At 47.7% G+C, this 23,177-nt stretch overlaps 3 protein-coding genes across 3 annotated transcripts; 2 read left to right on the top strand and 1 right to left on the bottom strand.

The window, feature by feature from the left end:
• Positions 1-1,305: 1,305 nt before the first annotated feature.
• On the top strand, positions 1,306-3,567 carry GGS22DRAFT_181576 (aldolase; the record flags this gene model as incomplete). The annotated part of the gene is made up of 1 exon (XM_047963876.1): positions 1,306-3,567. One exon carries the CDS (start codon positions 1,306-1,308, stop codon positions 3,565-3,567), a length of 2,262 nt encoding a protein of 753 aa, XP_047815669.1.
• Positions 3,568-7,510: 3,943 nt separating this feature from the next.
• Positions 7,511-11,256, top strand: GGS22DRAFT_57417 (uncharacterized protein). Its single transcript, XM_047967449.1, has 5 exons — positions 7,511-7,987; positions 8,081-8,147; positions 8,233-8,680; positions 8,732-8,910; positions 8,983-11,256. The coding sequence occupies exons 1-5, from the start codon at positions 7,850-7,852 to the stop codon at positions 10,806-10,808; spliced, it is 2,658 nt and encodes an 885-aa protein (XP_047815668.1). The 5' UTR covers positions 7,511-7,849; the 3' UTR covers positions 10,809-11,256.
• A 6,759-nt stretch (positions 11,257-18,015) lies between these two features.
• On the bottom strand, positions 18,016-20,459 carry GGS22DRAFT_57384 (ferric reductase NAD binding domain-containing protein). The gene is made up of 4 exons (XM_047967448.1): positions 20,060-20,459; positions 19,854-20,006; positions 18,923-19,800; positions 18,016-18,860 (listed from the first exon to the last, which is right to left on the bottom strand). Exons 1-4 carry the CDS (start codon positions 20,305-20,307, stop codon positions 18,349-18,351), a joined length of 1,791 nt encoding a protein of 596 aa, XP_047815667.1. The 5' UTR covers positions 20,308-20,459; the 3' UTR covers positions 18,016-18,348.
• Between the last annotated feature and the right edge of the window lie 2,718 nt (positions 20,460-23,177).

Genomic DNA, 23,177 nt, shown 5'->3' with positions numbered 1-23,177 from the left:
GATAACTCATTTTGGGTGAACGAAGCGAAATTTGAAGACGTAGCTTTTTAATGCCTGAGGGTTTGCTTTGATGCTGATAAAGAATTCGTATTGATGAACTAGTTATATGATTAAAGCATCAAAGCATTCATATTTTCCTTGAATATACGGATAACGATAGATACCCCGTATCTGTCGATATTCATCGGAGGAAAAGGACTGAGGTCCCAAGATATCGTGTAGCGAGCGAGGATATTATTGACCTGAAATCCGGAGTGCGGAGTTGAGAGGTTAAGAGGAGTGATGCGACAAGAGGAAGGGGTATGAGATAAGACTCTATTTAAATCGTAGAACTTGGAAGGGAAGTGTATCCCACGCCATCCATACGAGAGGTAGTCCTTACTTAGTCCCCTAGTCCCACAAAATCCGGGAATTGCAATTGCTTGTTATCGTAGACTTTCTTGATGGTTGAACCTTCCACGTTTCCTGTCTTCCTCTTCGCGGAGAAATAGCACATCATTAACCTTACTGGGACAAGGGTATCGGGGTATATCTTCGAGCGCTGGAGAACGGGTGCTAAATCGTGGGGCCCCCAGAATTTTGTCCAGGTGCTAGCCAATCCAGCTCACCCTACGCCTTCTAATTCGGCGAAATATTGTACCAGAGTAGGTACCTATCGTCTAGCGTCTAAACGCTAGACCAAACGCTAATCTAGGGCTACCCAAGGACCCTACCCTGCCTACTACCTAGAAGGTAAGTTATCCAATCCATCTACAGTCACCTTCGCTCATTTCTTATCTTTCTCGTTTATTTCTGGCCATGAGGCTCTCGCCTCGATTGATCCCGCGCTGAATTGCAGCTGGAAATACTCGCATCTAAGTGGCCGGAAGAATTACTTTGGACCACCGAGTAATTTTTCCCGAGGCTATTTTGACCGGGTTGCTAGTCGTCGCACGCGCAGCTTCGTCTCCAACTTGCGACTTTATCACCAAGCTTCAGCTATTTAATACGACTAGGTAATAGAAGCTAGGTCGTATAAATTCACTAGCCCGAACCTCGAGATGTCTTCCACGATAACTGCCTACGATCGCATTACTTGATCGACCGATAATCAGTCTATAAACCCGAATAATCTAGCAAAAATCCTATATCCACCGATGCGCCGCCGCCGTTATATTTCCTTGTTTAATCAAACGCAAGCCTGCGGCACGTGTTGCAAATGAAGACCTTATCGCTTGAGACAATTCCGATATAGTGTCAGGTCTCGATAATATTCGTCCAAAATACTTCCATTGTTAGAGCCTGGTCGTCGTCTATTAGGGCATCATGGCGACAGTCCAGCAGCTTCACCAGGCCCTTACGCCAGTCCGTTCGCTTGAAAATAATGGCGCAAGAATCTCGCCGACCGAAACAGATACAGATCGAGCATCTCGATCTTCAGTTACGAACGGAACAAGTGATACTAGTGGACTACAAAAGGGGGATACTCGAACTGTCGTCATTGTCTATGGTCCCAGACAAGAGAGTATAGTATCGGTTTTCGCCGACGTCCTGGGGAAACCCTACCGAATGGCGGATAGCTTTCAAGGCATAACTTCCCTAGAGCAAGATCTAGTGCTAGGGATATCGCTGGAAAGCGCCAAAATTGATGTCTCTACACGAAATCGAGATGCTGTGGTTGCGATCAATGCCCATAGCGTCAATCTCGGAATGCCTCCGGATACATATATTTCCGCGCAATGCGACTACGAATATTTGTATCCTGGAATGTCTTTCTCTCGTCAAGACCTAGCTCGATTTATATCATTCACTCTCGGCCAGATCAACCACCATGATTCGCTCATGTCAAAGCCGCGCACTTACTTCATCTCGACTACATTTCCTGATGTTCGTGCTGCTCTTCCAAATCTTGATATTCTCACGGTTGGCGCCGACGCTGTAGAACTACGTGTCGACCTCCTGAAGGAGCCCCTAAATGATGGCGGTTGTGCAGTCATACCTAGTTTAAGCTACGTCGGCGAACAGGTCATGCTGTTACGCCAGAGAACCGAGCTGCCTATCATTTTCACTACTAGGTGTACAAGGGAAAATGGCCGATTTCCGATGGACAATCCTGACCTGTACTATGAGTATCTTTTCCGGGCTATTCAGTGGGGCGTTGAATATATCGATGTCGAGCTTTGGCTTCCGGAACATATCCGGCGGAAGCTGTACGAAAAGCGCGGAAGTAGTCGCATTATGTCTGCTTTCCACGATTTTTCTGGTACTTTCAAGTGGCCTTCAGCTCAAGCGGAGTCCATATTTCTAGAATCTCGAAAATATGCTGATATTATAAAAATGATATCGATAATCAACGACCCCAACGAAAACTTTGAATTGGAATATTTCCGTTCTAAAATTCGAGCCGAGTATTCAGGCTCACCCCCGTTATCTGCGGTTAACATGGGAGAGACTGGTCAGTTCTCAAGGACCCTAAATAAAGTCTTCACGCCAATCACTCACCCTCTTCTTCCCATCATTGCCGCACCAGGTCAACTAAGCGCTGCCGAAATTAACGCAGCTTTGGCAACGCTTGGCCAGCTTCCAAAGAAAAGTATTTACGGAGTCAGCAGTCCATTTTCCCGTATCGCTACCCCGTACGCACCCTTTTACGAGAAATGCTTCAACGAACTTGGTTTACCTCACCAATTTGCCGTTGTCGAGAGACAGTCGAAAGATTCAAGTTTCATAGAAACTTTATGTAATCAGAAATCATTTGGTGGCGCGTATCTATGCCCACCTATATCCCTCACAAGCCTCATGAACAACAGCTTCTTTTTTGCGAGCCTCAACAACGGATCAGGTCTGTCGATTACCGAAGCAGCCCGCACGATTGGTATGGTTGACACCATTATTGTCCAATCTGGTTCATCAACTCCACCACCTTCCGCACCCCCCGCGACTCCATCTAGTTCTAGTTCTAATCGAAACGGTGATGCTTCCTTCGGTAACAACGCTAATAGGCTACCACTAAACTCATCGCTCATATTTGACAATGCAAATTGGCGTGGCATTGTCAGCACTCTAACACGCGACCTTGCGCCGTCAGCTTACGTCGATCGCGCAGCACTCGTCCTAGCTACCAACGCCGATGATGCAGCGTCAACTATGTACGCATTAAAGGTGCTTCGTATTGGAAAGGTGTACACTGTTGGCTTTAAGACACCTCCTGATTTGGCTCGTGGTCTCGAAGTTCAACCCTTCAATAACTTAGAGGGTCTTCAACGGGCAAGGATGGTACACGATAAGGCCAATCCATTCGTGATTATCTCTGCGTTGGGACCCGAGAAATCCAACATTGTCGGCATGCTTGTGCGCGTGTTCGGAGGATCAAGGGGCTCGTCGACACAGATCCGCAAAGTTTTTCTAGACCTTGCTGACGGACCGAGGAAAGGTGACCCAAGTTTGATTGCTGAGCAAAGCGGCTTTGCTACGTACGGTGCAGCAGACACGACGGCTTTCACAACTGCCCAAACCTTCAGATTACTTGTCGGTCAGAATGTGCCGTATAGTTTCGTGCGGCTTGCAAGTGGTCAAGGAATGTTTTAAAGGAACCACATAATACCCCCGAGTAGAGTAGCCGAAATATTGACGTATGTGATAGTATTGGGATTTGGATATACGGAATCATCTATGATATAATTAGACGAGTTTTTGACTTTGGACGGTTCTAACGAGAATACATCTTACATCTGATCAGTACCACGTTCACTTACTTCTTGATCCAAGATCACGTCCACTGAGGACTCATAGGCTTGTAGCCTTACTGAAAAGAAAGCTGATGCTTAGAATAACTCGGGACTTCACGAACGCTTCTCGACGGCCTAGAGGCGTATATGCAGCCACACGTTCTTAGCGACGCCATTATGCTCCAACAACCCTTGTCAATATTCCATTGTGCTACCCAATTCGTTTCATCGGAGTTAACACATATAGTCTGAGCACTAGACCGCATGTGCATGTTGAGGCGATCCTATAATATCATCAAGGTCGAACGGCTCGGAGTTTTGTTAAAGTTTGGGAGGTGGTTTTCGTCGATGCGACCCCGTGCCATAAGCCGGGGCAATTCCCGGGTGGCTACCGAAGTGAGCAGTCAACTCCAACGATGTGGAGTTTGGAGGCTTCTTACGTATTGAGTCATAGAAGCTACCTCCTACGTACTAGGTATGTTCCCTGTCTAGCAGCCTAGATAGGCATGTTGTGGATGCTTAACTGGGCTGATATGTAAAAACTGATATGATTATCAGGTATTTTTAATATACGGCGGGTACCTGAATCGGTTTATAGCCTGATGAAATGGCCTCGAAGACGCCGTGGAAGGTGCATAGGATATTTTGACAGGCTATCTTTTATTAACATTATCTGCATGTCATAAACAATTTCGTTGAAGCCTGTAATTCACGACAGGTACTTACGCGCAGTCTGGCGATTATTTCACGAGACGAAGCCACATGCAGCCAGCCATAGGAAAAAGGTTACCCACGTCGAGGCACTGCGGAGAGCTTCACCGTGGATTCCTACAGTATTCGTCCCAAACCCGAGTCCATGATGATCTATAAGCCTATCAGATCTAAAATTCTATCTCCTTCTACTATGTCACAGGTGTAACATGTCAACATTGCAAGCTGAGACTAACAGGACGGGTCTAGGGTTATCCTGTTGTCCGGATCTGTCACCATCCTAGGCGAGCACGGCCGAGGACTGAAAGTTGCATACCTCGGGCAAGGAGCCGCATCACGAAATCTAATCGCGCAAGGACTTACCTCTGCTAAATCAATACTTGCTTTAATATTCATTCGAGAGTGAAATTTACTGTTACTTACATACCTAGGTATTCTAGAATGGGATGGAGGGGAGCTCGGGTCTTTTAGCGGCGAACATTAACCCGGCTTCTTACGACATCCTCTTACCCCTGTCTAGATCCCCCCGGAATACACACCTGCTTCTTCTTCCGAGATGAGTTCCAAAGATCCAAACAAGACACGATATCTATCTGGTATCACACGTGCTATTGTCACGGCCGAGATTTACATATTCTTTGATATGGCTATTATTGTAAAATCTGTATGTCGATCTCTACGCTACTGTATCGTACGAGACGCCTTCGACAACCCCGTAGATACGGAAAAGGAAACAAATGATGTCGATCCTCCAATCTGTCTACGGCAGAGGGCTTTGCAATACCAAAGGGATCTGTAATATCTCGACCCACCGCCATCTGCTCGGGTACTCCCATGCTGTTGAACGTTCCTGGCGTTAATATGTGGATGCACGAACACAGAGTTCCGCCGGCTAGCACTGCTTCTCCCATACTGTCGGTATCCGTCTGGAATAGGGCGTCGATATCATCTAAGCCAATGATATACCTGCTGATCATGACGATTTAGGAGCCACATAAAAAAAGGTTGACGTCTCACAACTTCAAACGCCGTTGCCTCCGGGTCGATACTTCGAACTCATGTCATGAAAAATCCCCCGGGTAGGCCTACCTAATTCTGAACGAGGAAGATCCTGGACTTTGCGTGTCATCAACAAATTAAACTGAACGACTTCACTAACCCAAGCCGGTTAATTCTTAGCAAACGCTATCATTGCGACGTGGCTAGGCGGGCTGTCTTCCTCAGTTGCGTCTTAATATCTTGTGGTCTTATCCTTTAGACCGCCCATTACTAGGATGGAAACTCCCTAGACTAATAGCGATGAGATGCATAGGTACTCAGGATGTTGTCAGACCTAATACAAGATTGAGATAGATTTTTTTTTTTTAGCGTATTGCCGAGTAAGTGAGTTAGACCTGTCGATCATCAACCTCCTAGGTACCGACGGTGCCCTGAGGCAGAGGCGTAGTGCAATAACGGGCTTCAGTGGATCGGATATAGATTCATAACCGACGGCTCTTAGGAGAGGGAACTACGCTTCTAATAAGCGCGAGGAGACTTCGGTGGACCTACACAAGGCTTGCCGTGGATACTCGTTAAGGATTAAGATACGAGGGATCGCCTGGAGATACTGTCCGAGCACTCGTAGGGCATGCGTGGCCTGGTCTTAGGTAATTGATCCCGACTTCATATTATATCGGACGAGACCAATGTTTCCAAAGTACGGTTCCGCCGCCGCCGCGGTGGTCCTGATCTCGGTCGCATATAGGCTAGGAGGCTTGCAACCGCACAAGTTGGCTGAAGACAATTCAAGATCAGTCTAGAATACAGAAGTTTTCAAGCCTAATAGTATGGCATACGCCAAGCCGGTAAGTGAGACTACATTTCTCTCGACGTTCCGAGGTATACCTGGTTTTGGACAGCTCCGAAGGGGAATTCGCCAGAAAACCGATATGCGCCTGAATGAGAATCATTCCGGATGATTCAAGCCACAGGACGCCTAGTTTAGATAACCGGCCGAAAAAGATTTACCAATGTGACGTGCCGATGGAACTCCTGGCAAGCTAGAAAGGCTCTATTGCATAAGATAGATCTGGGGATCACAAGCTAACACACCTAGTACCCAACCTTGACAGCTCGTGATGACGCTCGATACCTTTAAAAAGAATCCTTTAAGGGCGGTGGAGTCGGCGCTTCTACGGCTTTGAAGGTCAGGGTGGAAATGTTAGTCAGAATGGATTCTGGATGAGTTAAGACTATTGGTGCGCAACTAAAGGTCCCGTTAATCGTGGATCCTAGCACGTGGTTTTACATCGTGAAGAAGTTGGAGACTGGAGGTCCACCCCCCTCTTCCTCCCCTATAATCGTCACCTCCAACCCTTCTAGGTTCGTTCCTCCGCTAATTTTCTAGGCTTGAGCTGAGAGTGGCAGTTAATGGCATTCGCTATTAAGCTATTAAGCTTAACAATAGCATATTGGTAAACGGCATAAGCCGGGACTAACCTCTGCAAGTACCCCATTCAGAACCCCCCCCCCTCTAAATTCTGGTGGCTTTCCGACTACTTGGTCCGAATTCGAATTCGTTAACCAATACGAACCCTTGTTCTTGTTACTCTCTCGGCTCCCCTGCAACTTTCCCCAGTTGCCCCGTCAGGTCCCGCATCGACAAGGGCAGACAAGAGCAATACACGAGCCGAGTGGACAACGAACAAGGACCGTGCTAGAATCAGGTCTTTTGCGGAGACAGTCCTTGACTTCTCAGCATTTCCCAGCATCTCCCAGCATCGTCTAGGATGTTAGCAGGGTTAAAACGCCCTAAACCCCAACCTTTTAGAAGTCCCAGCAGTCTCCAGTAGTCTCCAGCGGTCCCTAGCAACCCCAGAAGTCCATATCCTACATCATTCCTATATCCCAGCTATATCCCAGCATCTCTCCGCATGAACTACGCCCCATCTTTTTTCCCATCTGAACTAAACTTCAGACCACAAATTTCCCTGCATTGCGTGGCCCTAAGCCGTTGTTGCTCTTCTTTTATTAGTCCAGCTCCGCCGTGTCTCTCAATGTCTCCAAATCCTAGAAATTTTATAGCTGTATCATTGGGCGCGTCTCAGTACCTGCACTAGGTATCCGTACAATACGATATGCAGCAGCATTGACCCAACACATGTAACGCCATTCGTCGTTCCACCTTGGATACATGAACTGAGCAGCCGGCGACGCGTCCAGCAACGGGAAAAGATGTTGAGAGCTGCACTGGCGATCCACCAGAAACCTCTATACCAGTAGAGAGAAAGGATTAAGAGAAAGTGAAAAGAGGGATTGGTTATGTTCGGGTTGACCGCGACACTTTCGGTATTTTATCTTTTAGAGATACTTGAACGAGACGGGAACATCCAGTATCCGTTCCGTCCACAATCACTCACCGCAACTATCACGCCGACGAATCAATCACGATGAGTGTTGCACCTCCCCCTGGGATTCAGCCCATCATTATGTCGCGGCCCCAAATCGGCATCGAGCGATTACCAAGTCGCCGTATGGGCAACGAACCGCGAGAAGCAATGAATTGCAAGTCATGTCGGAAGCGGAAAGTAAGGCTCTTCCCAAAATGGGGGCGTCAATCTAATTAACCGGGCTTTTATTTTTTGAATGAATGAATCTAACAAACGACCCCCTGAATGTAGATTAAGTGCAATCGATTACGCCCGTCTTGCGAGGCTTGTCAAGTCTTTCAGTGTCCTTGCGTATATGGTACGTGGTCGGCATTTTCTGCTCGAGAAGGAAGTCCTTCATGGTGGATTGAGATGGCAGGACTAATCATGTTGATGACCTACAGATGCGGTACCAAAGAAACGAGGACCGAAGACAGACGTGCTAGAAGCATTGTTGAAGAGGGTAGATGGCCTGGAAGCTCAGCTCAAAGATCGCAGACAGTCGGATGCCTCAACAACTAACGGACAAGCACAACATATTAGCATAGAGGAAACCCTCTCTAGTCTTAGCTCTGCAGTAGCTGAACAAGCCTCCGAGCCAAAGTCAAAACGACCAGCTCTAGACAATGTCCGGACAACGGAAATAGCCGCCGAATCTGCAGTATACTCGCCTACATTTAGCAACGAGCCCCCCACCCCTAACATTCAGATAGATGCGCTTCTTGATACTTACTTCAGTCGGTTCCATGCAAAGCCTTATCACATCCTCGACGAATCGTCAGTGCGGCAAAGGCTACAGCTAAGCCAACTACCCAGTTATCTCATACACGCCATCTATGCTGTTGCAGCCAGGTTCGTTTGCACATCATGATTCATGTGTGCAAGTTACTAAAATTGTAACAGATACACAACCTATCCCACCGGATATCAATCTGCGGTTAAATTGAGTGAGGAATATGCTTTACAGTCCCGGAGCGAGATTGATACAGACGAGCCATCTATCGATGCACTCCAGGCTCTTCTTCTCCTTGTCACCGCCTTTACTGCAGCTGGTAAGGGGAAGAAGGCCTATATGCTCCTAAGTATGTTACGAAATGGCTATCGATTTAAATCATGAATGACTCATAAGACCATGGACTAACGGGCTCATCTAGCAACTGCCATTGGCATGGCTATGGCCCTTGAACTACATCGAGAGGTTGACTTACAAACGCGTATTACGACCGTTGAACGGGAAGTAAGGAGACGGTTATTTTGGACCTGCTACCTCCTCGATCGATTTATGGCATGTGGCTCGAAGCGCCCATGTATTATCAGCGACAGAACTATTCTTCTGCGTCTACCGTGCTGGTCTCCGGGCCCGTCTGCTTTACCGGTCGAAGGCGATTTCTTTCAAAATGGATCAAATCTTCAACATATACAAGGTAGCGGGAGGAAATCACAAGGGAGTAGTGGTATGCTCATCGACATCAGCCGGATCTTAGGAACGACGAATAGGTATCTGGCAGCTGGTGGTGTCAAGGGCGACTCTCACTTCCCTTGGCATGCTCTTTCTGAGCTTTCTAAGATCCGACAAGATCTAGACATTTGGGCTTCTGGAACCGACGATGTCTTCTCCAGTGTGGATACCCTGTTTGGACAACCCGACTCGACTGTTCTAGTCCTCAGCAAGCTTGTTTACCATTTGATTCACTGTCTCATATATAGGCCCTTCCTACCAATTAATCTAGCAGAACTCGCCGGAACAAGTCAACATCAATCATGGCAAATAGAGGCAACGAACATATGCTTCTTACACGCTAACGCGATTGCCGAGCTAGTCGAACTCGGAAAACAGATGGCTTCTATTGAATGGCCTGCTTTTGTCGGATATTGTATTTGCACTGCGGGCACCGTTCACATACATGGAGCCTACTATAATAAGAATGGAGGAGGAGAAAATATAGGGGTACTTTCATCCTCGTCTGAGTTTTTATCCCGGGAACTACACCAACTCGGCGAACTCAGCTACACATGGGCCAGCGTTGTGCCCCAACGCGATACCTTACAGAATATTTACAACGCCCACGCCGAACTAGTCAAGGGTCTCGCAAACAATTCGATGCGGTACTCGCCAACGTTCAACCTCGAAGACTTCTTCGACCGCTATTCCAATATCAGCAGGCCAGGTGGCCGCCCTTTTACGTTCGATGTCGCGAGTTTAGGATTATCAGATGCCGTTGTCGAATTTACCTCAGATGCATATAATGGACCCGAGATATACGCGCGTCGCGTCCATGCAGACACGGAGAGGTCAAGTCTAAAGCGAAAGATCGCCGGTCGCAGACGCTCGGAGATGAGGAGTCTAACGCCGGTGAACACAACCCACAACGGCCCCCTATCCTCCGGCCTACCCACGCCCACGGCCCATCCTCGCCATTTTTCCTTCTCGGCTACTCAGAGCCCATCGTCGATACTCCATGCCTCGAACACGCTTTCTTCTCATGGCAGCAGCGCCTCCCAATTAGCCCAACAAAGACGGGAATCAATAGACGACCAAGCCAACGCCGCCGCCGCCGCCGCAGCGGCAGCCGCGGGCTTCGACTCCCCGTCTGAACACCAGCAGATGCAGTCGATGAACACAGCCCCCTTCTCTCCTTCATACCACTACGCGACCCCCAGCCCAAGCGGCGACAACGAAAGCTCCCTCGGGGTGACGAGCTACGACCCTATGTTCGGCACCGTGCCAACGAACACCTTCTCCTCGCCTACACCCTGGCATGGCGGTGCCAGTGTCGCAGGGCTGGGCATAAGTGTCGGTGGAAATGGAAATGTGGATGAACAGCAGCGCAAGAACCATGCCCCGAGCCCAGGTTCCGCCAGTGGGAATGGGGAGGAGAAAGACCCGTTCTTGAGCCTGCTGGAACAGCTTGCGGAGAACGAACATGCGATTGGCCAGGGGAAGGAGATTGATTTTTTCCTGGCTGGGGCGCAGGGGTAGGGGGTTTGCGCACTTACTTACCGGAGCAACTTGTTAAAACATACGATGACTTTGTGGTTTTGGGAGTAGGGGATTAGGGTGGTCTGGAGTGATTTTGTACTACGACACGATGTGATGTGATGGGCTTCATGACACTGCCTTTGGATTGACGGGGCGGGCGGCTTGTAGTGTGTTTTTTTGTTTTTTACGACGGGGTTTACGAGGCACGCACGTACGCGATAATGCGGAAACGAAGAAGGGAGAGAGGGAGAAAGTGTGTATTTATAGGGTTGGTGGGAAAAGGAAAAACAACGTGGCTCACTTGGAGTATATATATACGCATACCTACCTACTATTTGTTGTAGGTAGGTGTGTTTGGCATTTTAAAGGACTACATACCTTAGGTACAGGTAGGATAGCATAGCGTGTTCAGGTGTGTTGAAGTGAATAATTGATATTTTTTAATTTATCTGCCTAGTGCCTATCATGGCTGGAGTGTTCTATGCGTGGCTGTGTTGATTCTAGATCATGGAAGTCGAAGTCGCCCGTTTTGTGCACCGGAAAGTCGCTATACTCATCTGGGAATGGATCTCATGGACCTCGGCTGCCCTCCCTCCTGATTATCTTGATAATCTCTCTCCCCCGTAGCGAAACACCCTAGCCCGCCAAGTTTTCGCAACTTTTTTTTTTTTTCGCGTATCGCTTCGCTTGCGCCCGCTTAGCGGATTATGGGGAGCCCTGCTAGCGGGCGTCATATATCATTTCGAGATCGAGCCAGGGCTCGTTCTGTGTACCTAGTAGGGAGGTATGTAGTCGGTCCGGTAGTGTTTCTGCGGCACATCTTATCCGATGACGCAGGGCCGCTTTATACTAGGCACAGTATCCCCAACCCAGATGCAGATACATACATAGCAGCCCAAGCTCTACCTAGCCTCTCCGTCGTCAGGCACGAAATACTTACCGAAACCGGGTACGGCGACTAGATCCCAGACTACCTACCTACCTAGAGCAAAGGGAGGCTAAGGCCGAGCTCCTATAGTATAAGCCTTCGGCATCGTGTGATTTTCCCCAAAGGATTTGGGGAGTTAGGTTGGTTTTGGGGGAGGGGCCGAGGCGCGCTGCGTTTATGCGGTTAGGCTGCTCCGAGGACGTCTCCGCCAGCCCGGCTCGACCCCGGGGTGATTGGGTTTGGCTGTGGTAAGCGCGCCCGTGGGGAAGAGAAAGGGGGAAGGGAAGGCGGGGCGGGCTAGGTAGGAGGTGCTAGGTAGGGCTTTTGCGCTGTGGAGACTGGGGAAAGCTGGGCAGGGGTTTGGGGGACTTGGATACGGTAATGAATGCGAAAGTTCGGGAGGTCATCCGAATTTTTTTAAGAAGCGTGAATGATGGACCTAGGATGGGTGTTAGGTAGATTCGATGCCGAAGAATTGAGGATTAAAGAGGAACAGAGCTGGGGATTTTGGAAGGGAAAATTACATAATCATTTTTTTGCTTTGGTAAGCTGATTATGTCATCCCAATTTATCTAATCTTAATCATCCAAACTTTCTCTGGTTGGAGATTCTCGTTTTCTTCCACTTCAACTATAAATCTTCTTCATCGTGACAATTAATAATTTCTAATGGGTCAATTGATACCCACATATGCCTAGGCATTTTTCATGACCTATGAGAAATCCTTGATTATTTTCTTCGAATCTCTTAGTGAGGACTCTTGAGTCTTGATCTAGGTCATAGATCTTGCCAAGACCAACCCCGTAAACACCCCGAAATCATCGTTTCGATCATTAGATGCCATACTCAGAGTCTCGGCCTCGGTCTTTTTCCCGGATATGAGCGGGCCCTACAGAATTGAGTGCAAAATCTTTTGCTATTATATCTTGTGAGATGAAGGGTGTGTGGTTAAGATCAAACAGATCTATCAAGCGGGAACGACCCTTCGATAGTGGATAATGAGCCCACATCTACATCCATACGGTCCGATTAAGAGGCTCATGCAGAGCTTGATTCTTCTCCATGTGAGATATTGGAAGAGATGGTTTGATTGAACAGGAGCAACCATGACATGAGGTCATGTTTTCGTGGGGGTACGCGAGCTCGGATTGTCATTGTGGAATCTGGTGCCTAAGATTATCTTGGAATTGAAGCCGATAATGAGATCATACTAGGCAGCAGGATCGAACATTCTACTCTAAATCATCAAGGGAAAGCGTCGGAATTTTCCCATTACGAGATTCATAACGCACACCAGCAGGGTCTTGCTGGTAGCTAGGTCTATTAGCCCTACCGTGAACAAACCCATCGGGTTGACATCGCTCTATACTAGTGGGTTTCGTTTCCCCGGAAACTCGGAAAACACATATTATCGGAATATGGCTAAAGCGCCGGATAGAGGCTGTGCACTCGAAGTTTGTACGCCGCCTCCCGGTTTCAGGGTCCATCCGATTCCTACTATACCGCTCTGGAGCAAGCGCGCGTTGGCATGGGATTTCGAATGGGAACGAGAAGCCCCTAGCTCTGTCATATTTGATATACAAGGGAGACAACATATTAACCGAGCTCCTTCATCTACGTATATGTCTATGTCCATGGTAGTGGCCGGCTCTTTGTCGGCCCCCGAGATAATTCTGAGGTTGATATTACGACACGGGATAGGGGCCTGGACCCCGGAAGGCCCGGAAGATTATCAATTCGAGTCGAAAATTGCAGTTTGTATAAGCGACAGTACAAGACTGGACTAGTTCTAATCCCTCAGAATTCTTACCTTCCACGCCAAGCTATGTATAAGACGAGCATCATATCAATCTTACGACAAGTAGCTGATACGCATGACCTCCGCCGTCGCCACTTGTCTGACATTGAGCGGTGGTCCCATAGTGCTATCGCAACTCGAAGGGGATTGATGCAACAATCGTTCGAGGCGGAGGCATCAGCATACTATATGCAATGACAGGTTCTAGAAGGTTTTACTCTCGAGACCTACTTGCGCTGGAGTCGCATATAGGCCGCAATGGTCTTCTTAGATTACGACATCGCTTATAATTATGCTGTCTATAGGGGTCACTTTCTACAACTCAGGTAATATCGACCTTGTCTTCCTCACTTATATGTTGTCCTAGGAATAATATGATAAGGTATTAGTTAGGCAGCCACCTTCTCAGTGTCGCAATTTGGTGGATGCGATAAACCTATGATGGAATCTAGACCTCTGTTCCTAGGATCGTGGTATACACACAGACTAGGCTCTTCGCCTACACTATTACAGTCTCCTAGTGGGCTAAACCCCTAATGGACTGAACTTCAACCCGTCTAAGCCTCATATACTAGTCGTTAGCCTCTACACCATACGGAATCAAGTCACCAACTCGGTTTCTAACCTGGTTCAAAGATATTTACCACATGAAGAGAAGTCCTTACGGCGACTAAGACCTCTAACTCTCCCGGAAGTTAAGCTCTGGCACGTATCCATTTAGAGCTTAATGAGCTCTCCGGGCGCGCCACCCCACAAAGATGATGAGGTACCCTGATATGAATTACCTGCTTTCTACATGAAATATATTGAAAGAAGTACTAGCCATCATACCCCAAAAAATATTAATTATGCTATTCACACGATTCTTTTCTTTTACCCCCCACTCCTGAACCCCTTGCTACTCTTCGTCAAGGAAAAGACGTGGTGGCTGAATAAGATAACAGATTGACTACCGAGAAACCACCTGTGTAACCACACTCAGTACATTCAGTTGTACGATTTGACGAATGACATATGACCGGATGCTGGGAGGTCTGACAGACTGTAACAGCTATCTAGCCCCTCATCATCTATACCAATGAAAAGAATTAGACGTACAGCAAGTCCCCCAGGGGAAGACCTTGAGCAGTTGAAACTCTCAAAAGACGCACTCCATTCAATTGGAATAGTCGAATCAATTAGACTTATGTAGTGAGAAAGGGGTAGATACAAAAAGGGAGGGTGGTTTTAATTAGAGACCTTTGTATTTTTGTATAGTAAGCTAGGGGTTCTTTGAGCTACCAACACAGGTGTAACTCACTCCTAAACTCATTCATATAGGTAACCTAAGTCACAAAGACAGTCTTCTACCTGTATGAAGTCGCGACGGTCTAGTTCTACCAAAGTCCTCGAAGTCAAGGATACTCCTAAACCAACCTCGGAAGACAGCAGCATTCGGAACGTAGCAAAATGCCAAGTTTTCGACCTTGACTTCTCTAGATTACGAGTCCTCCGTTAGCGCAAGAGTGAAAACACTCTTTCACTGTCGTCATTCAGAGTAGATGACGTACTGGATCTCGAATCTTGGCCAGATACTCTACCCAAAGTGCAACGCGCTCAACTAATGAGTTGAATGTTTGCCCAATTTGAATATATCACACCAACCAGACCAATAGCATGCCGGATTGAAGCTTTGAGATAGCAATCATATCGATGAGCAGTATAGCTTCGACGTGGCTTGCCAAGGAGCGGACGTAATGGTTTTAAACAAATCGGACCATTTCAGCTAACAAAGAACTACGGGAACTAAAGGGAAAAGGAATAATAGGGTTATCAATAGACCGCTAGTCCTAGTTCATTCGTGGCATATAAGCACATCGAGTAGTGTGGAGTTGGTGTCATATCATTGGATGCATTGAACTCCATTTGTGATAGCAGGTTCAAGTAACTACCCGCGCTATCAAATGGCTCATATAGTGCATGGTCGGCGAGGCGTTAAAGAAGGACGTCGGGGGCTTAAGCCTCGAAGAACAACTGATGTCTGGCCTGCCTATATAGGAGTGAATCGGTTAATATGACCTCAATGATTCGGAGGGGTAGACATCCTCAGGTGGGAAAGAGACATATAGTACGACGGAGGGGTCTCAGATGCCGGAAAAGTCGGAAAAAGAGCCGTCCAAGCCGACCTCTGTGCTCCTTTACACGGGAGAGTCCTAGATTACTTAAGATGGCTTGGGGGTGTAGATACCTGTTCGATACTCGGGCAACACAACGTCCGGCAGCCGACTTAGAAGATGTAAGAATATATCTGCAAGTGCATCTATATTGGCGGTATTATGTATAATATCATCTATATTATCTCACGTCAGGCCTGTCCGCGCAATCTATTATGGTTTGAGGCTGACTAGCAGTGCGGCTATAGGTCCGGGGAAGATAGGGTGCACATGTCAGCAGTTAGCAACACGCGTCAAAGAACGGTCTCCCGCCTTTGTATATTCCAGATTCCAGATCCTAACAGGAACGGAACCCCATCCCGGCATACCCCCCACTCCGATTCACCGTTTTTCTTCATGCCTCTTTACGCCTCTTCACGCCTCTTCGCTCCCTTTTAAAGAACCGTGGACAATGTCTACCTACCGAGCTGGGATCGCGATCCTGTCAGCTGCCTCAACAACTTCTCCAAAGAGCAGGATTACCGATCAGTCAATTGCGGCTTTGGAAGAGGTTAGCTGGATCATGGCCAAGACCGGATTAGGAGGGGGTTTGGGGTATGACAAAGGGGAGCGCCCGAAACACTTTAAAAGGAAAAAAAATAATAACACCTTTTTAAATGCTTGGCGGGAGATTTCGTCGTCCTCATCGTCATCGTCATCATCACAATCACAATCACCATCAGCTTTCTTCATCCTACACTTAAAAAAAGCTCTGGATGGTCCTAGTAGTCTTGGCTTGTGTAAGGTAGGCGACGTACACAATGACAAATGTCATGTCAAATGCTGTGTCGTGTCTTAGATAGCCTAGATGTTGTCCCTCGTTGTTGGAAGTTATCGTACGCTGTATCGCACAATACCTACTAACCAGTGCCTAGCATGCGGTGTATGTCCCCATGGTATTCTCCGGCTCGCTACCGAGAAAGCTAGGGGCGTTTCATCGTGGATTAAGACCCTGCGTGCAAGGTCGCAAACCTAGTACCATCTTGGCCCTTCGCCTATTCGTCGCAGCCCGAGGGATATACCCTCATCCGGCAGCGTCACGGCATGACATGACATGACGTGCGATAAGGCACGTTTGTATGTATGTAGATATAGTATGTGGATGTAAGTGTGTAAGTACCGCGTGCGCAGCCCAGATCTCGCTGGCCTCCATGTCTCGTCGATCGAATCCCGTAAGGAATCCTGTGCCTCCAACGGCCAATGAGAAATGGTCTGGGCATTTGTCACTGGTGACGACGTCTTTTCTTTCTTTCTTTCTCCCCGTCTCCCGGTGCGCTTGCTTGCTTGGCGTGAGGCGCGTTATCTGATGGTACATACATACCTATGAAAGTCGCTAGATTAATCAGCTTAATAATCCAGACCTTCTGGAACTCAGGCTGTTAGGGTTCGTTCGCCTTGGCTACGGCGCGGGTCACTAAAAAGTCCACTAAAACTTTTGCGTGTTAGGGCTTTGGGCTGGGTGATCAGCGGCTAAGAGGGCAAAGCCACAGGCGTCGTTTTACTTGCTAGGTACTAGGTAGGTATTGTACGCCGCTACGCAGACGGGGGAATATCCCACTTTGGGGGGTTTGGTTTTTTTTACAATGGGATTTCCCTAACACACGCCACCCGAGTTTAGGTAAGTCCATGGCGGCCTGAAAAAAAGACGAACAATGACAACAAAGAGGCACGAGAAATGATCTCCGATTGAATACTACACAATCTGACGGCTCTCGTCTACGTACCAAACCAAAGCCGTGGACTAGGGTGGTTGGGTGGGTTCCCGAGTCTCTACCGAAGCAATCAATGCTTCCAAGTTATACCTAAGTGTTAATTGTTTGTTTATATGTACCAAGTATCATAACCGGCAAGTCATAAATTAGTCCACCCCGCTGGCGCCGGCCCGATTGGACGGCGCACCGCAAAGGTCGCGCCATTAGCTAATTGGATAGGGCAGTTGGCTGGGACGCACCCTAGACAATGGACGACGAATGAGGCATGTGCGGGAGCACCGTCGCTGGCTGAGACAATGACGTGCTGATAAGGCCCTGGAGATAGATGGTGCTTAGGTAAAGGGTAGGTGAGACTAGACATGCATGGTATGAAGGTTAAATATTGGAAATGAGAGAGGACGAATGACATGTTGTAAATAGGTGGTCGATGTATTGGACGAGGGAGTGCATTGCGGGAGATTGGCACGGGTTGTTCATTTAAGCATCTGTCTTCGGAAGATTCTAGTTTAGTCGCCTTAAAGTGGGCATGAAGGTGGGTAGATAGATAGCTCTAGCATGTGAGAATTTTGATGATCTTCTCCTTTCTATTTGAGTATGGTATAGTGTAGGTAGTAACTAGGTAGTTAGTCCTATATACCTGGTTTGGTGGTAGCTGAGCATCCACATCTATCTTCTACTTTTCCTCTTCTAGGGTATGATGGAATTTCCCCACGGGCGCCTCTCCGATCCCTTAGTTCGATAGTCGACTCAAAAGCGACATGATATACATACATCATAGACATATATACTCCGAAACGCCGTCTACCCACACTGCATAAAAAAGCCCGCTGATCATCCCATCCACAATGTGAAACAGGTCCCATTAACTAACTCGTGATGCTTCGTATAAATGAAAAAAAAGTGAATTAGATCACCAGCCGAACTGCTCGCAGTGGACCTCGACTGCAGGGCCGTCGACGCTGATGCAGCTTGCCGCGACGTTCCGGACAATGTTGGTCAAGCTATCGGGTCCGCATGAAGCTATAAGAACTCGTTGGTTCTTAGTCATTGAGCTCACCGCCTCCCTTATTTCTGCCTCTGCATTAGGTCTTCCCGGCCTGATCGGCAAGTTGAGGTTCGTCGTGCTCGTTGCTGCGGATGGGAAGTCCGTGGGTCGGGTAGTGTCTTTCTCTTCTCGGTCGGATTCGTATCGGGTAGCGGCAGAGGACGCCGGGCCACTAGAACTAATATAGTCCACGTTGCCTTTCTCGAGAGCAGATGGTCCTAGGTCCGTAGTAGAAGAGTCCGACGCAGGTTGTTCTAAGGACGAATTTCGGAGCGATTCAGGTCCTAGTCTGGTGACATGTACCTTTAGAGCGATCTTTGGTGCGTGTACATGGTTGCGGAGGTTATTCAGGTGTTGCGTAAACCACGTTAAGTTATCTAAATGACAGTTAGTATGTTTCCACGTCAAAATAAATTCGCCAATGAATGTTATTGCATACCATGTCCCTTAACAGCCCAAATGAAGTCGATCTGCTGCTTAGAGCTCTCGGACATTCGTGAAAGCATATCGGCCGCTATGCCAAATGTAAACGTCGCACCAGAGCCACCTGCGACCAAAACAACCTTATCAAAGTCCAGAGGGTCCGGAACGGTACCGTATGGGCCTTCTACTGAGACCTTGAGGCTTGCGCCAGGGTTCTTCAGCGCGTGGTTGTGGAGGTCACGGGTGAAACCGCTGTATGAGTTGATGACAAGCTCGAAAGGCTCACTTGCCACGATGGTGAAGGGATGAGTTTCGAATGTCCTAATTTTCGGTAGCCAGACGTAGCAGTGCTTTCCGGGTCGGGCGCGTGAAATAGGCTTCTTAAGCACTATTCTAGTGCCGCCATCTGGGAGGGCATAGATGTTGGCCTCGTTGTTGACGCTGTTGTAGACTAGTCGGCAGAACCGAATGAGACGATCGGCGAACCACAGTGCAGCAAGGATTATAGTTGCGTATAGTGTCCTTTCGGAATCGAGCTCGGGACGGTGTAAACCTAGGCTGACAACGATGGCGAAAAATAAGATAACGTGAACAATGTAGAATAGTTCATAGTTAAAGCGCCTTAGAATCATGCCGGCCATAACAGAGCCAAACATGGTGAATCCAGAGATGATACCAGCTGTGACGACTTCCTCTCGAAGGGTTGAAATCCTTCCGGCACCGATGAAGTAAGACGTATATAGGCCTCCGTGAAGAATAACGCAAAGCATCGTGGTGTATCCGGCGATTCGATGTAAGACGTTGAGGCGTTCATAGGAATAAGCTGTAAGGAATGCTAAAGGTGTGTTTTTCAGTGAGAGGAATACTACGAAGACCATATTTCCCGTCGCTATCCTATAATTACATATGTCAGCATAGTAAATCGAAGGGGCGGTATAAAAACTCACCAGCCAAGTCGGGAGGCCACATTGGCAGAGACACTATAATCAACATTATAAAAGCCGAATGTGGCGTTCAGAGCCACATAGACCGTTACAAGAACAGCATGGCCAACTGAGGTAAACCCGGGTAGACTCCGTACGAATATTCTTCTAGTAACTCTAAGGGAGATTATTAGATTACCCAAACCTATATTCTCAGAATTCGATCTCACCTTGAAAGAGCAAAGAAAGGTAGCAATATCGGGTTACGTGAACGAGACCAGCCAAGTTTGACGAATGTGAAACGAAGCCAGTGGGCGATGATGAAGATCCCGATAAGGGCACTGAGTGAAGCCGCATAATACGTTACGGACCTAGTGTTGACTTTTTGCCGTGCTAGTAACCATGCTGCGCGAGAACTTCCGCCCGAGGAGGCGGATGCCGTGGCGGTAGCTTGGTGAATCGAAGATACCGACGACATGATGATCTAATAAGAAGACTACCTTGATACAAGTGTAAAAGAGTAGTGAGAAGACGAGGCAGCTTGCCTTATAACTGAAGCTAGGCGATGAGCTATGAGCTATGGGTAGCTGAGGGGGGGACGCGCCTCTCCTAAGTAGGGCTTTGTTGTATGCTGACTGATCGGGACCGAATGTTGTATAGTGAGTAATATCAGACTCTTTAAAGGATCTCTAACGATTCACCGTGGGGTGTAGACGTCAGCCAACGGCTATGCTTAGAACGATCCTTCTGGCTCAGATGAAAATCAGACGGGCGCAGCCAGAATTATATCGTACGTCGTCCCCCCCATGCTGCTGGGGGGTTCCTGAATCGTGCACCCCGGCGCAAAGCACATGTCTGTGTGGTCATAGTCTTGTGTTGAGATGTATGGGATAGTATAGTGCAGTGTGGTATAGTATAACTAGATGTAGATAAAAAGAGAACCCATAAGACAGACCATGCTTGGATATTCGGAATCCCTATACCCAAAAAGGAAGTATCAGATAGGACGTGGCGCCGATTCGTCCACCGGTCAAGAGCTGCGATTAACTCGCCCATGCATTGCTGCTTAGGTGCCAATCATCATGCCTCCCTACAAGTATCTAAGGCTAACAGGGGCAGCGGTGGTAAGGCCAAGTTACAAGCACCTAGGCTCGTCATAGTTGTGAGTTAGTCGACTAGTTACATTTTGGAGTCGGCGGGAATACGGTGCTACGCTCGGAGGCGGAGGAGCAAGACTTTCTCTCACGAGTCATGGCTGGTTATGGTCAAGAGTTGACTACTTCTTGGTAAGTAGATTAAGCACGGTTTCGCTTATGTGTCTAAGGTGACATAGTCTTGGGTGGACAAGTATATGGAAGTTGTGGAGAAGACTGGATTGGAAAGACAAGTACATTCTCTTCAGGGAAGGAGACAAGAGTAGAAGAGAGGGCCGGTGGTCTGGATCCTGAAGATAGATGTGTTTGGTTGAGATGTGAAGCAAGTAAGGTGAGATAAAAAAGAAATATGGGGGAGGGTGAACGTATAAAATCACCGGAACACTAAGCATCATTGGGTCCCGGGGTGGTACTTTGGTACCTACAGTACCGGCAGGGTCCACGCTACTAGATGCTAGCAGGGTTACAAGGTTAAAGTTCACTGGTCCGCAACAACCAATGCCCCGTTCCGTATTGCTCTAATCGATTAAGGTATGCTATTCGTTCGTTTTCCTTCTTTATTTTCCTTTCCTTCACCTCTAGTAATACTCTAACTTTTACTTCGCCTCTATCTTCTACCTTGCCGTCTACCAAGACGCTACGAAGGCCCTACCAGCAACAAGTTTCTGGTCCCAAATGAGCTACTGTCAGGAAGTCTAGCAATATGGATAAATTGGTTGGGGTCCTTAATCCTTGTTGAAAGTCCCCGGATGAAGTATGACCGTTTGCACGTTTTATCCTGATTGGGATAGGATCATGTTACTTCCCTGGTCTTCTTAGTCTTCGCCGTAGTGGGGATGTTCCGTATTTTCTATAAACTACCTACCTAATCAACCGGAGCCATTCAACTGTCCGACGGAACCGATAATCTAATCTTGATCTCAAGCGTCTCAAGACTCGTCCGAATGTCACGGACAAGAAACGGCCTGTCGACTAAAGGTATCGGGTGCCAAGACGGTAGCTCATTTATTCTACGATGACAAATGCGTCAACTGTTCTCTCATCATGAAGTTTGAACTAATATTGCACGGCGCTGCAAGAATTCTTGTCGTCCAAGGAAATGACAAATCTTCCTACGATTCCTAATCCTAACCCCCTACCCAAACTTTCTTCGAAGAGGATTTGCGATACTGTTCAACCCTTCTCACGCCATCGCCCTTGGATTAGGGTTCGCCCCTAAGCGGTAGGGTCGAGGGTGGATCAAGGTATGGATCCCACTTCACCTCCCAAATCATCGTTACTCAACATCTTGTCGTTGCCTAGGCTCAGTCAATAATTAAAAGTCCCAAGTCATCCGTGACAGCCTCAGCATGCGCAATTGCGATGGCTTGGCATTCTCCACGTGTCATTCTAGGTCCAAGCTATCCCACATACCTAAAGTTCATGACATCCCGATGCATCTCTCTCGGGTCGGAAATTGACGTCTTTTGTTTTACATCTAGAAATGTTTCTTCTGCAATTTATTTCCTTACAGCGTACATCCTAACACACATCATCGACGATTTGTAAGGCGGATCCAACATGCGTCAGCGGCTTGTCAGCACTTGTAGAAGCCACACAAATCTATCAGACCATCGCTAAATTACCACCGACAGGTGGGAGAGGCGCACTCTGCCTTTCATCCCGCAACTAAGATATACCGACTCCAGATCTTACGATAGTGCTAACTCTCATTGGTTTGAGAAGCGGCCCGCTTCTCCCTAACGTCTGGACGGTTCATGATAATCGGTCGAAACGGAAATTGAGATGCCTAATCATAGGAGCTTAATCTCAACCTTGTTGTTGCTGTCAAGCTTTTCATGATCCACAGGACAACTAGATGCATATGTACTACGCAGTACTAAAGATCTGATAACGACCCTGGTCCGACACCCCGTTTAGGCAGTTCACATGGAAGAGACAACAAAAGTAAAGTATTACACCATCCACAGGTCCAACACAAACGCGATAGTCAGGTCAATTCTCCCATGTTTTCTCGTAAAACTGAGGCCTGGAAAAGATAAACTAATTTTCTCGGTGCCTCAATTAGCAAGAAGTCATATGACAAGCAGTCATATTGGCTATCCTCCATTCACTCTCATTTGCTCCTTTGTCCAGGGGCTTGCTTACCTTCTAAATCAACTTAGCTCGGCGCCGCTAGCGTCTAGGTATTATT

The sequence above is a fragment of the Annulohypoxylon maeteangense genome (assembly GCF_022496945.1).
Source record: "Annulohypoxylon maeteangense strain CBS 123835 unplaced genomic scaffold GGS22scaffold_18, whole genome shotgun sequence".
Taxonomy (NCBI): domain Eukaryota; kingdom Fungi; phylum Ascomycota; class Sordariomycetes; order Xylariales; family Hypoxylaceae; genus Annulohypoxylon; species Annulohypoxylon maeteangense.
Note: the sequence above shows the minus strand (reverse complement) of the source record. Positions and strands in the feature narration are given on the sequence as shown.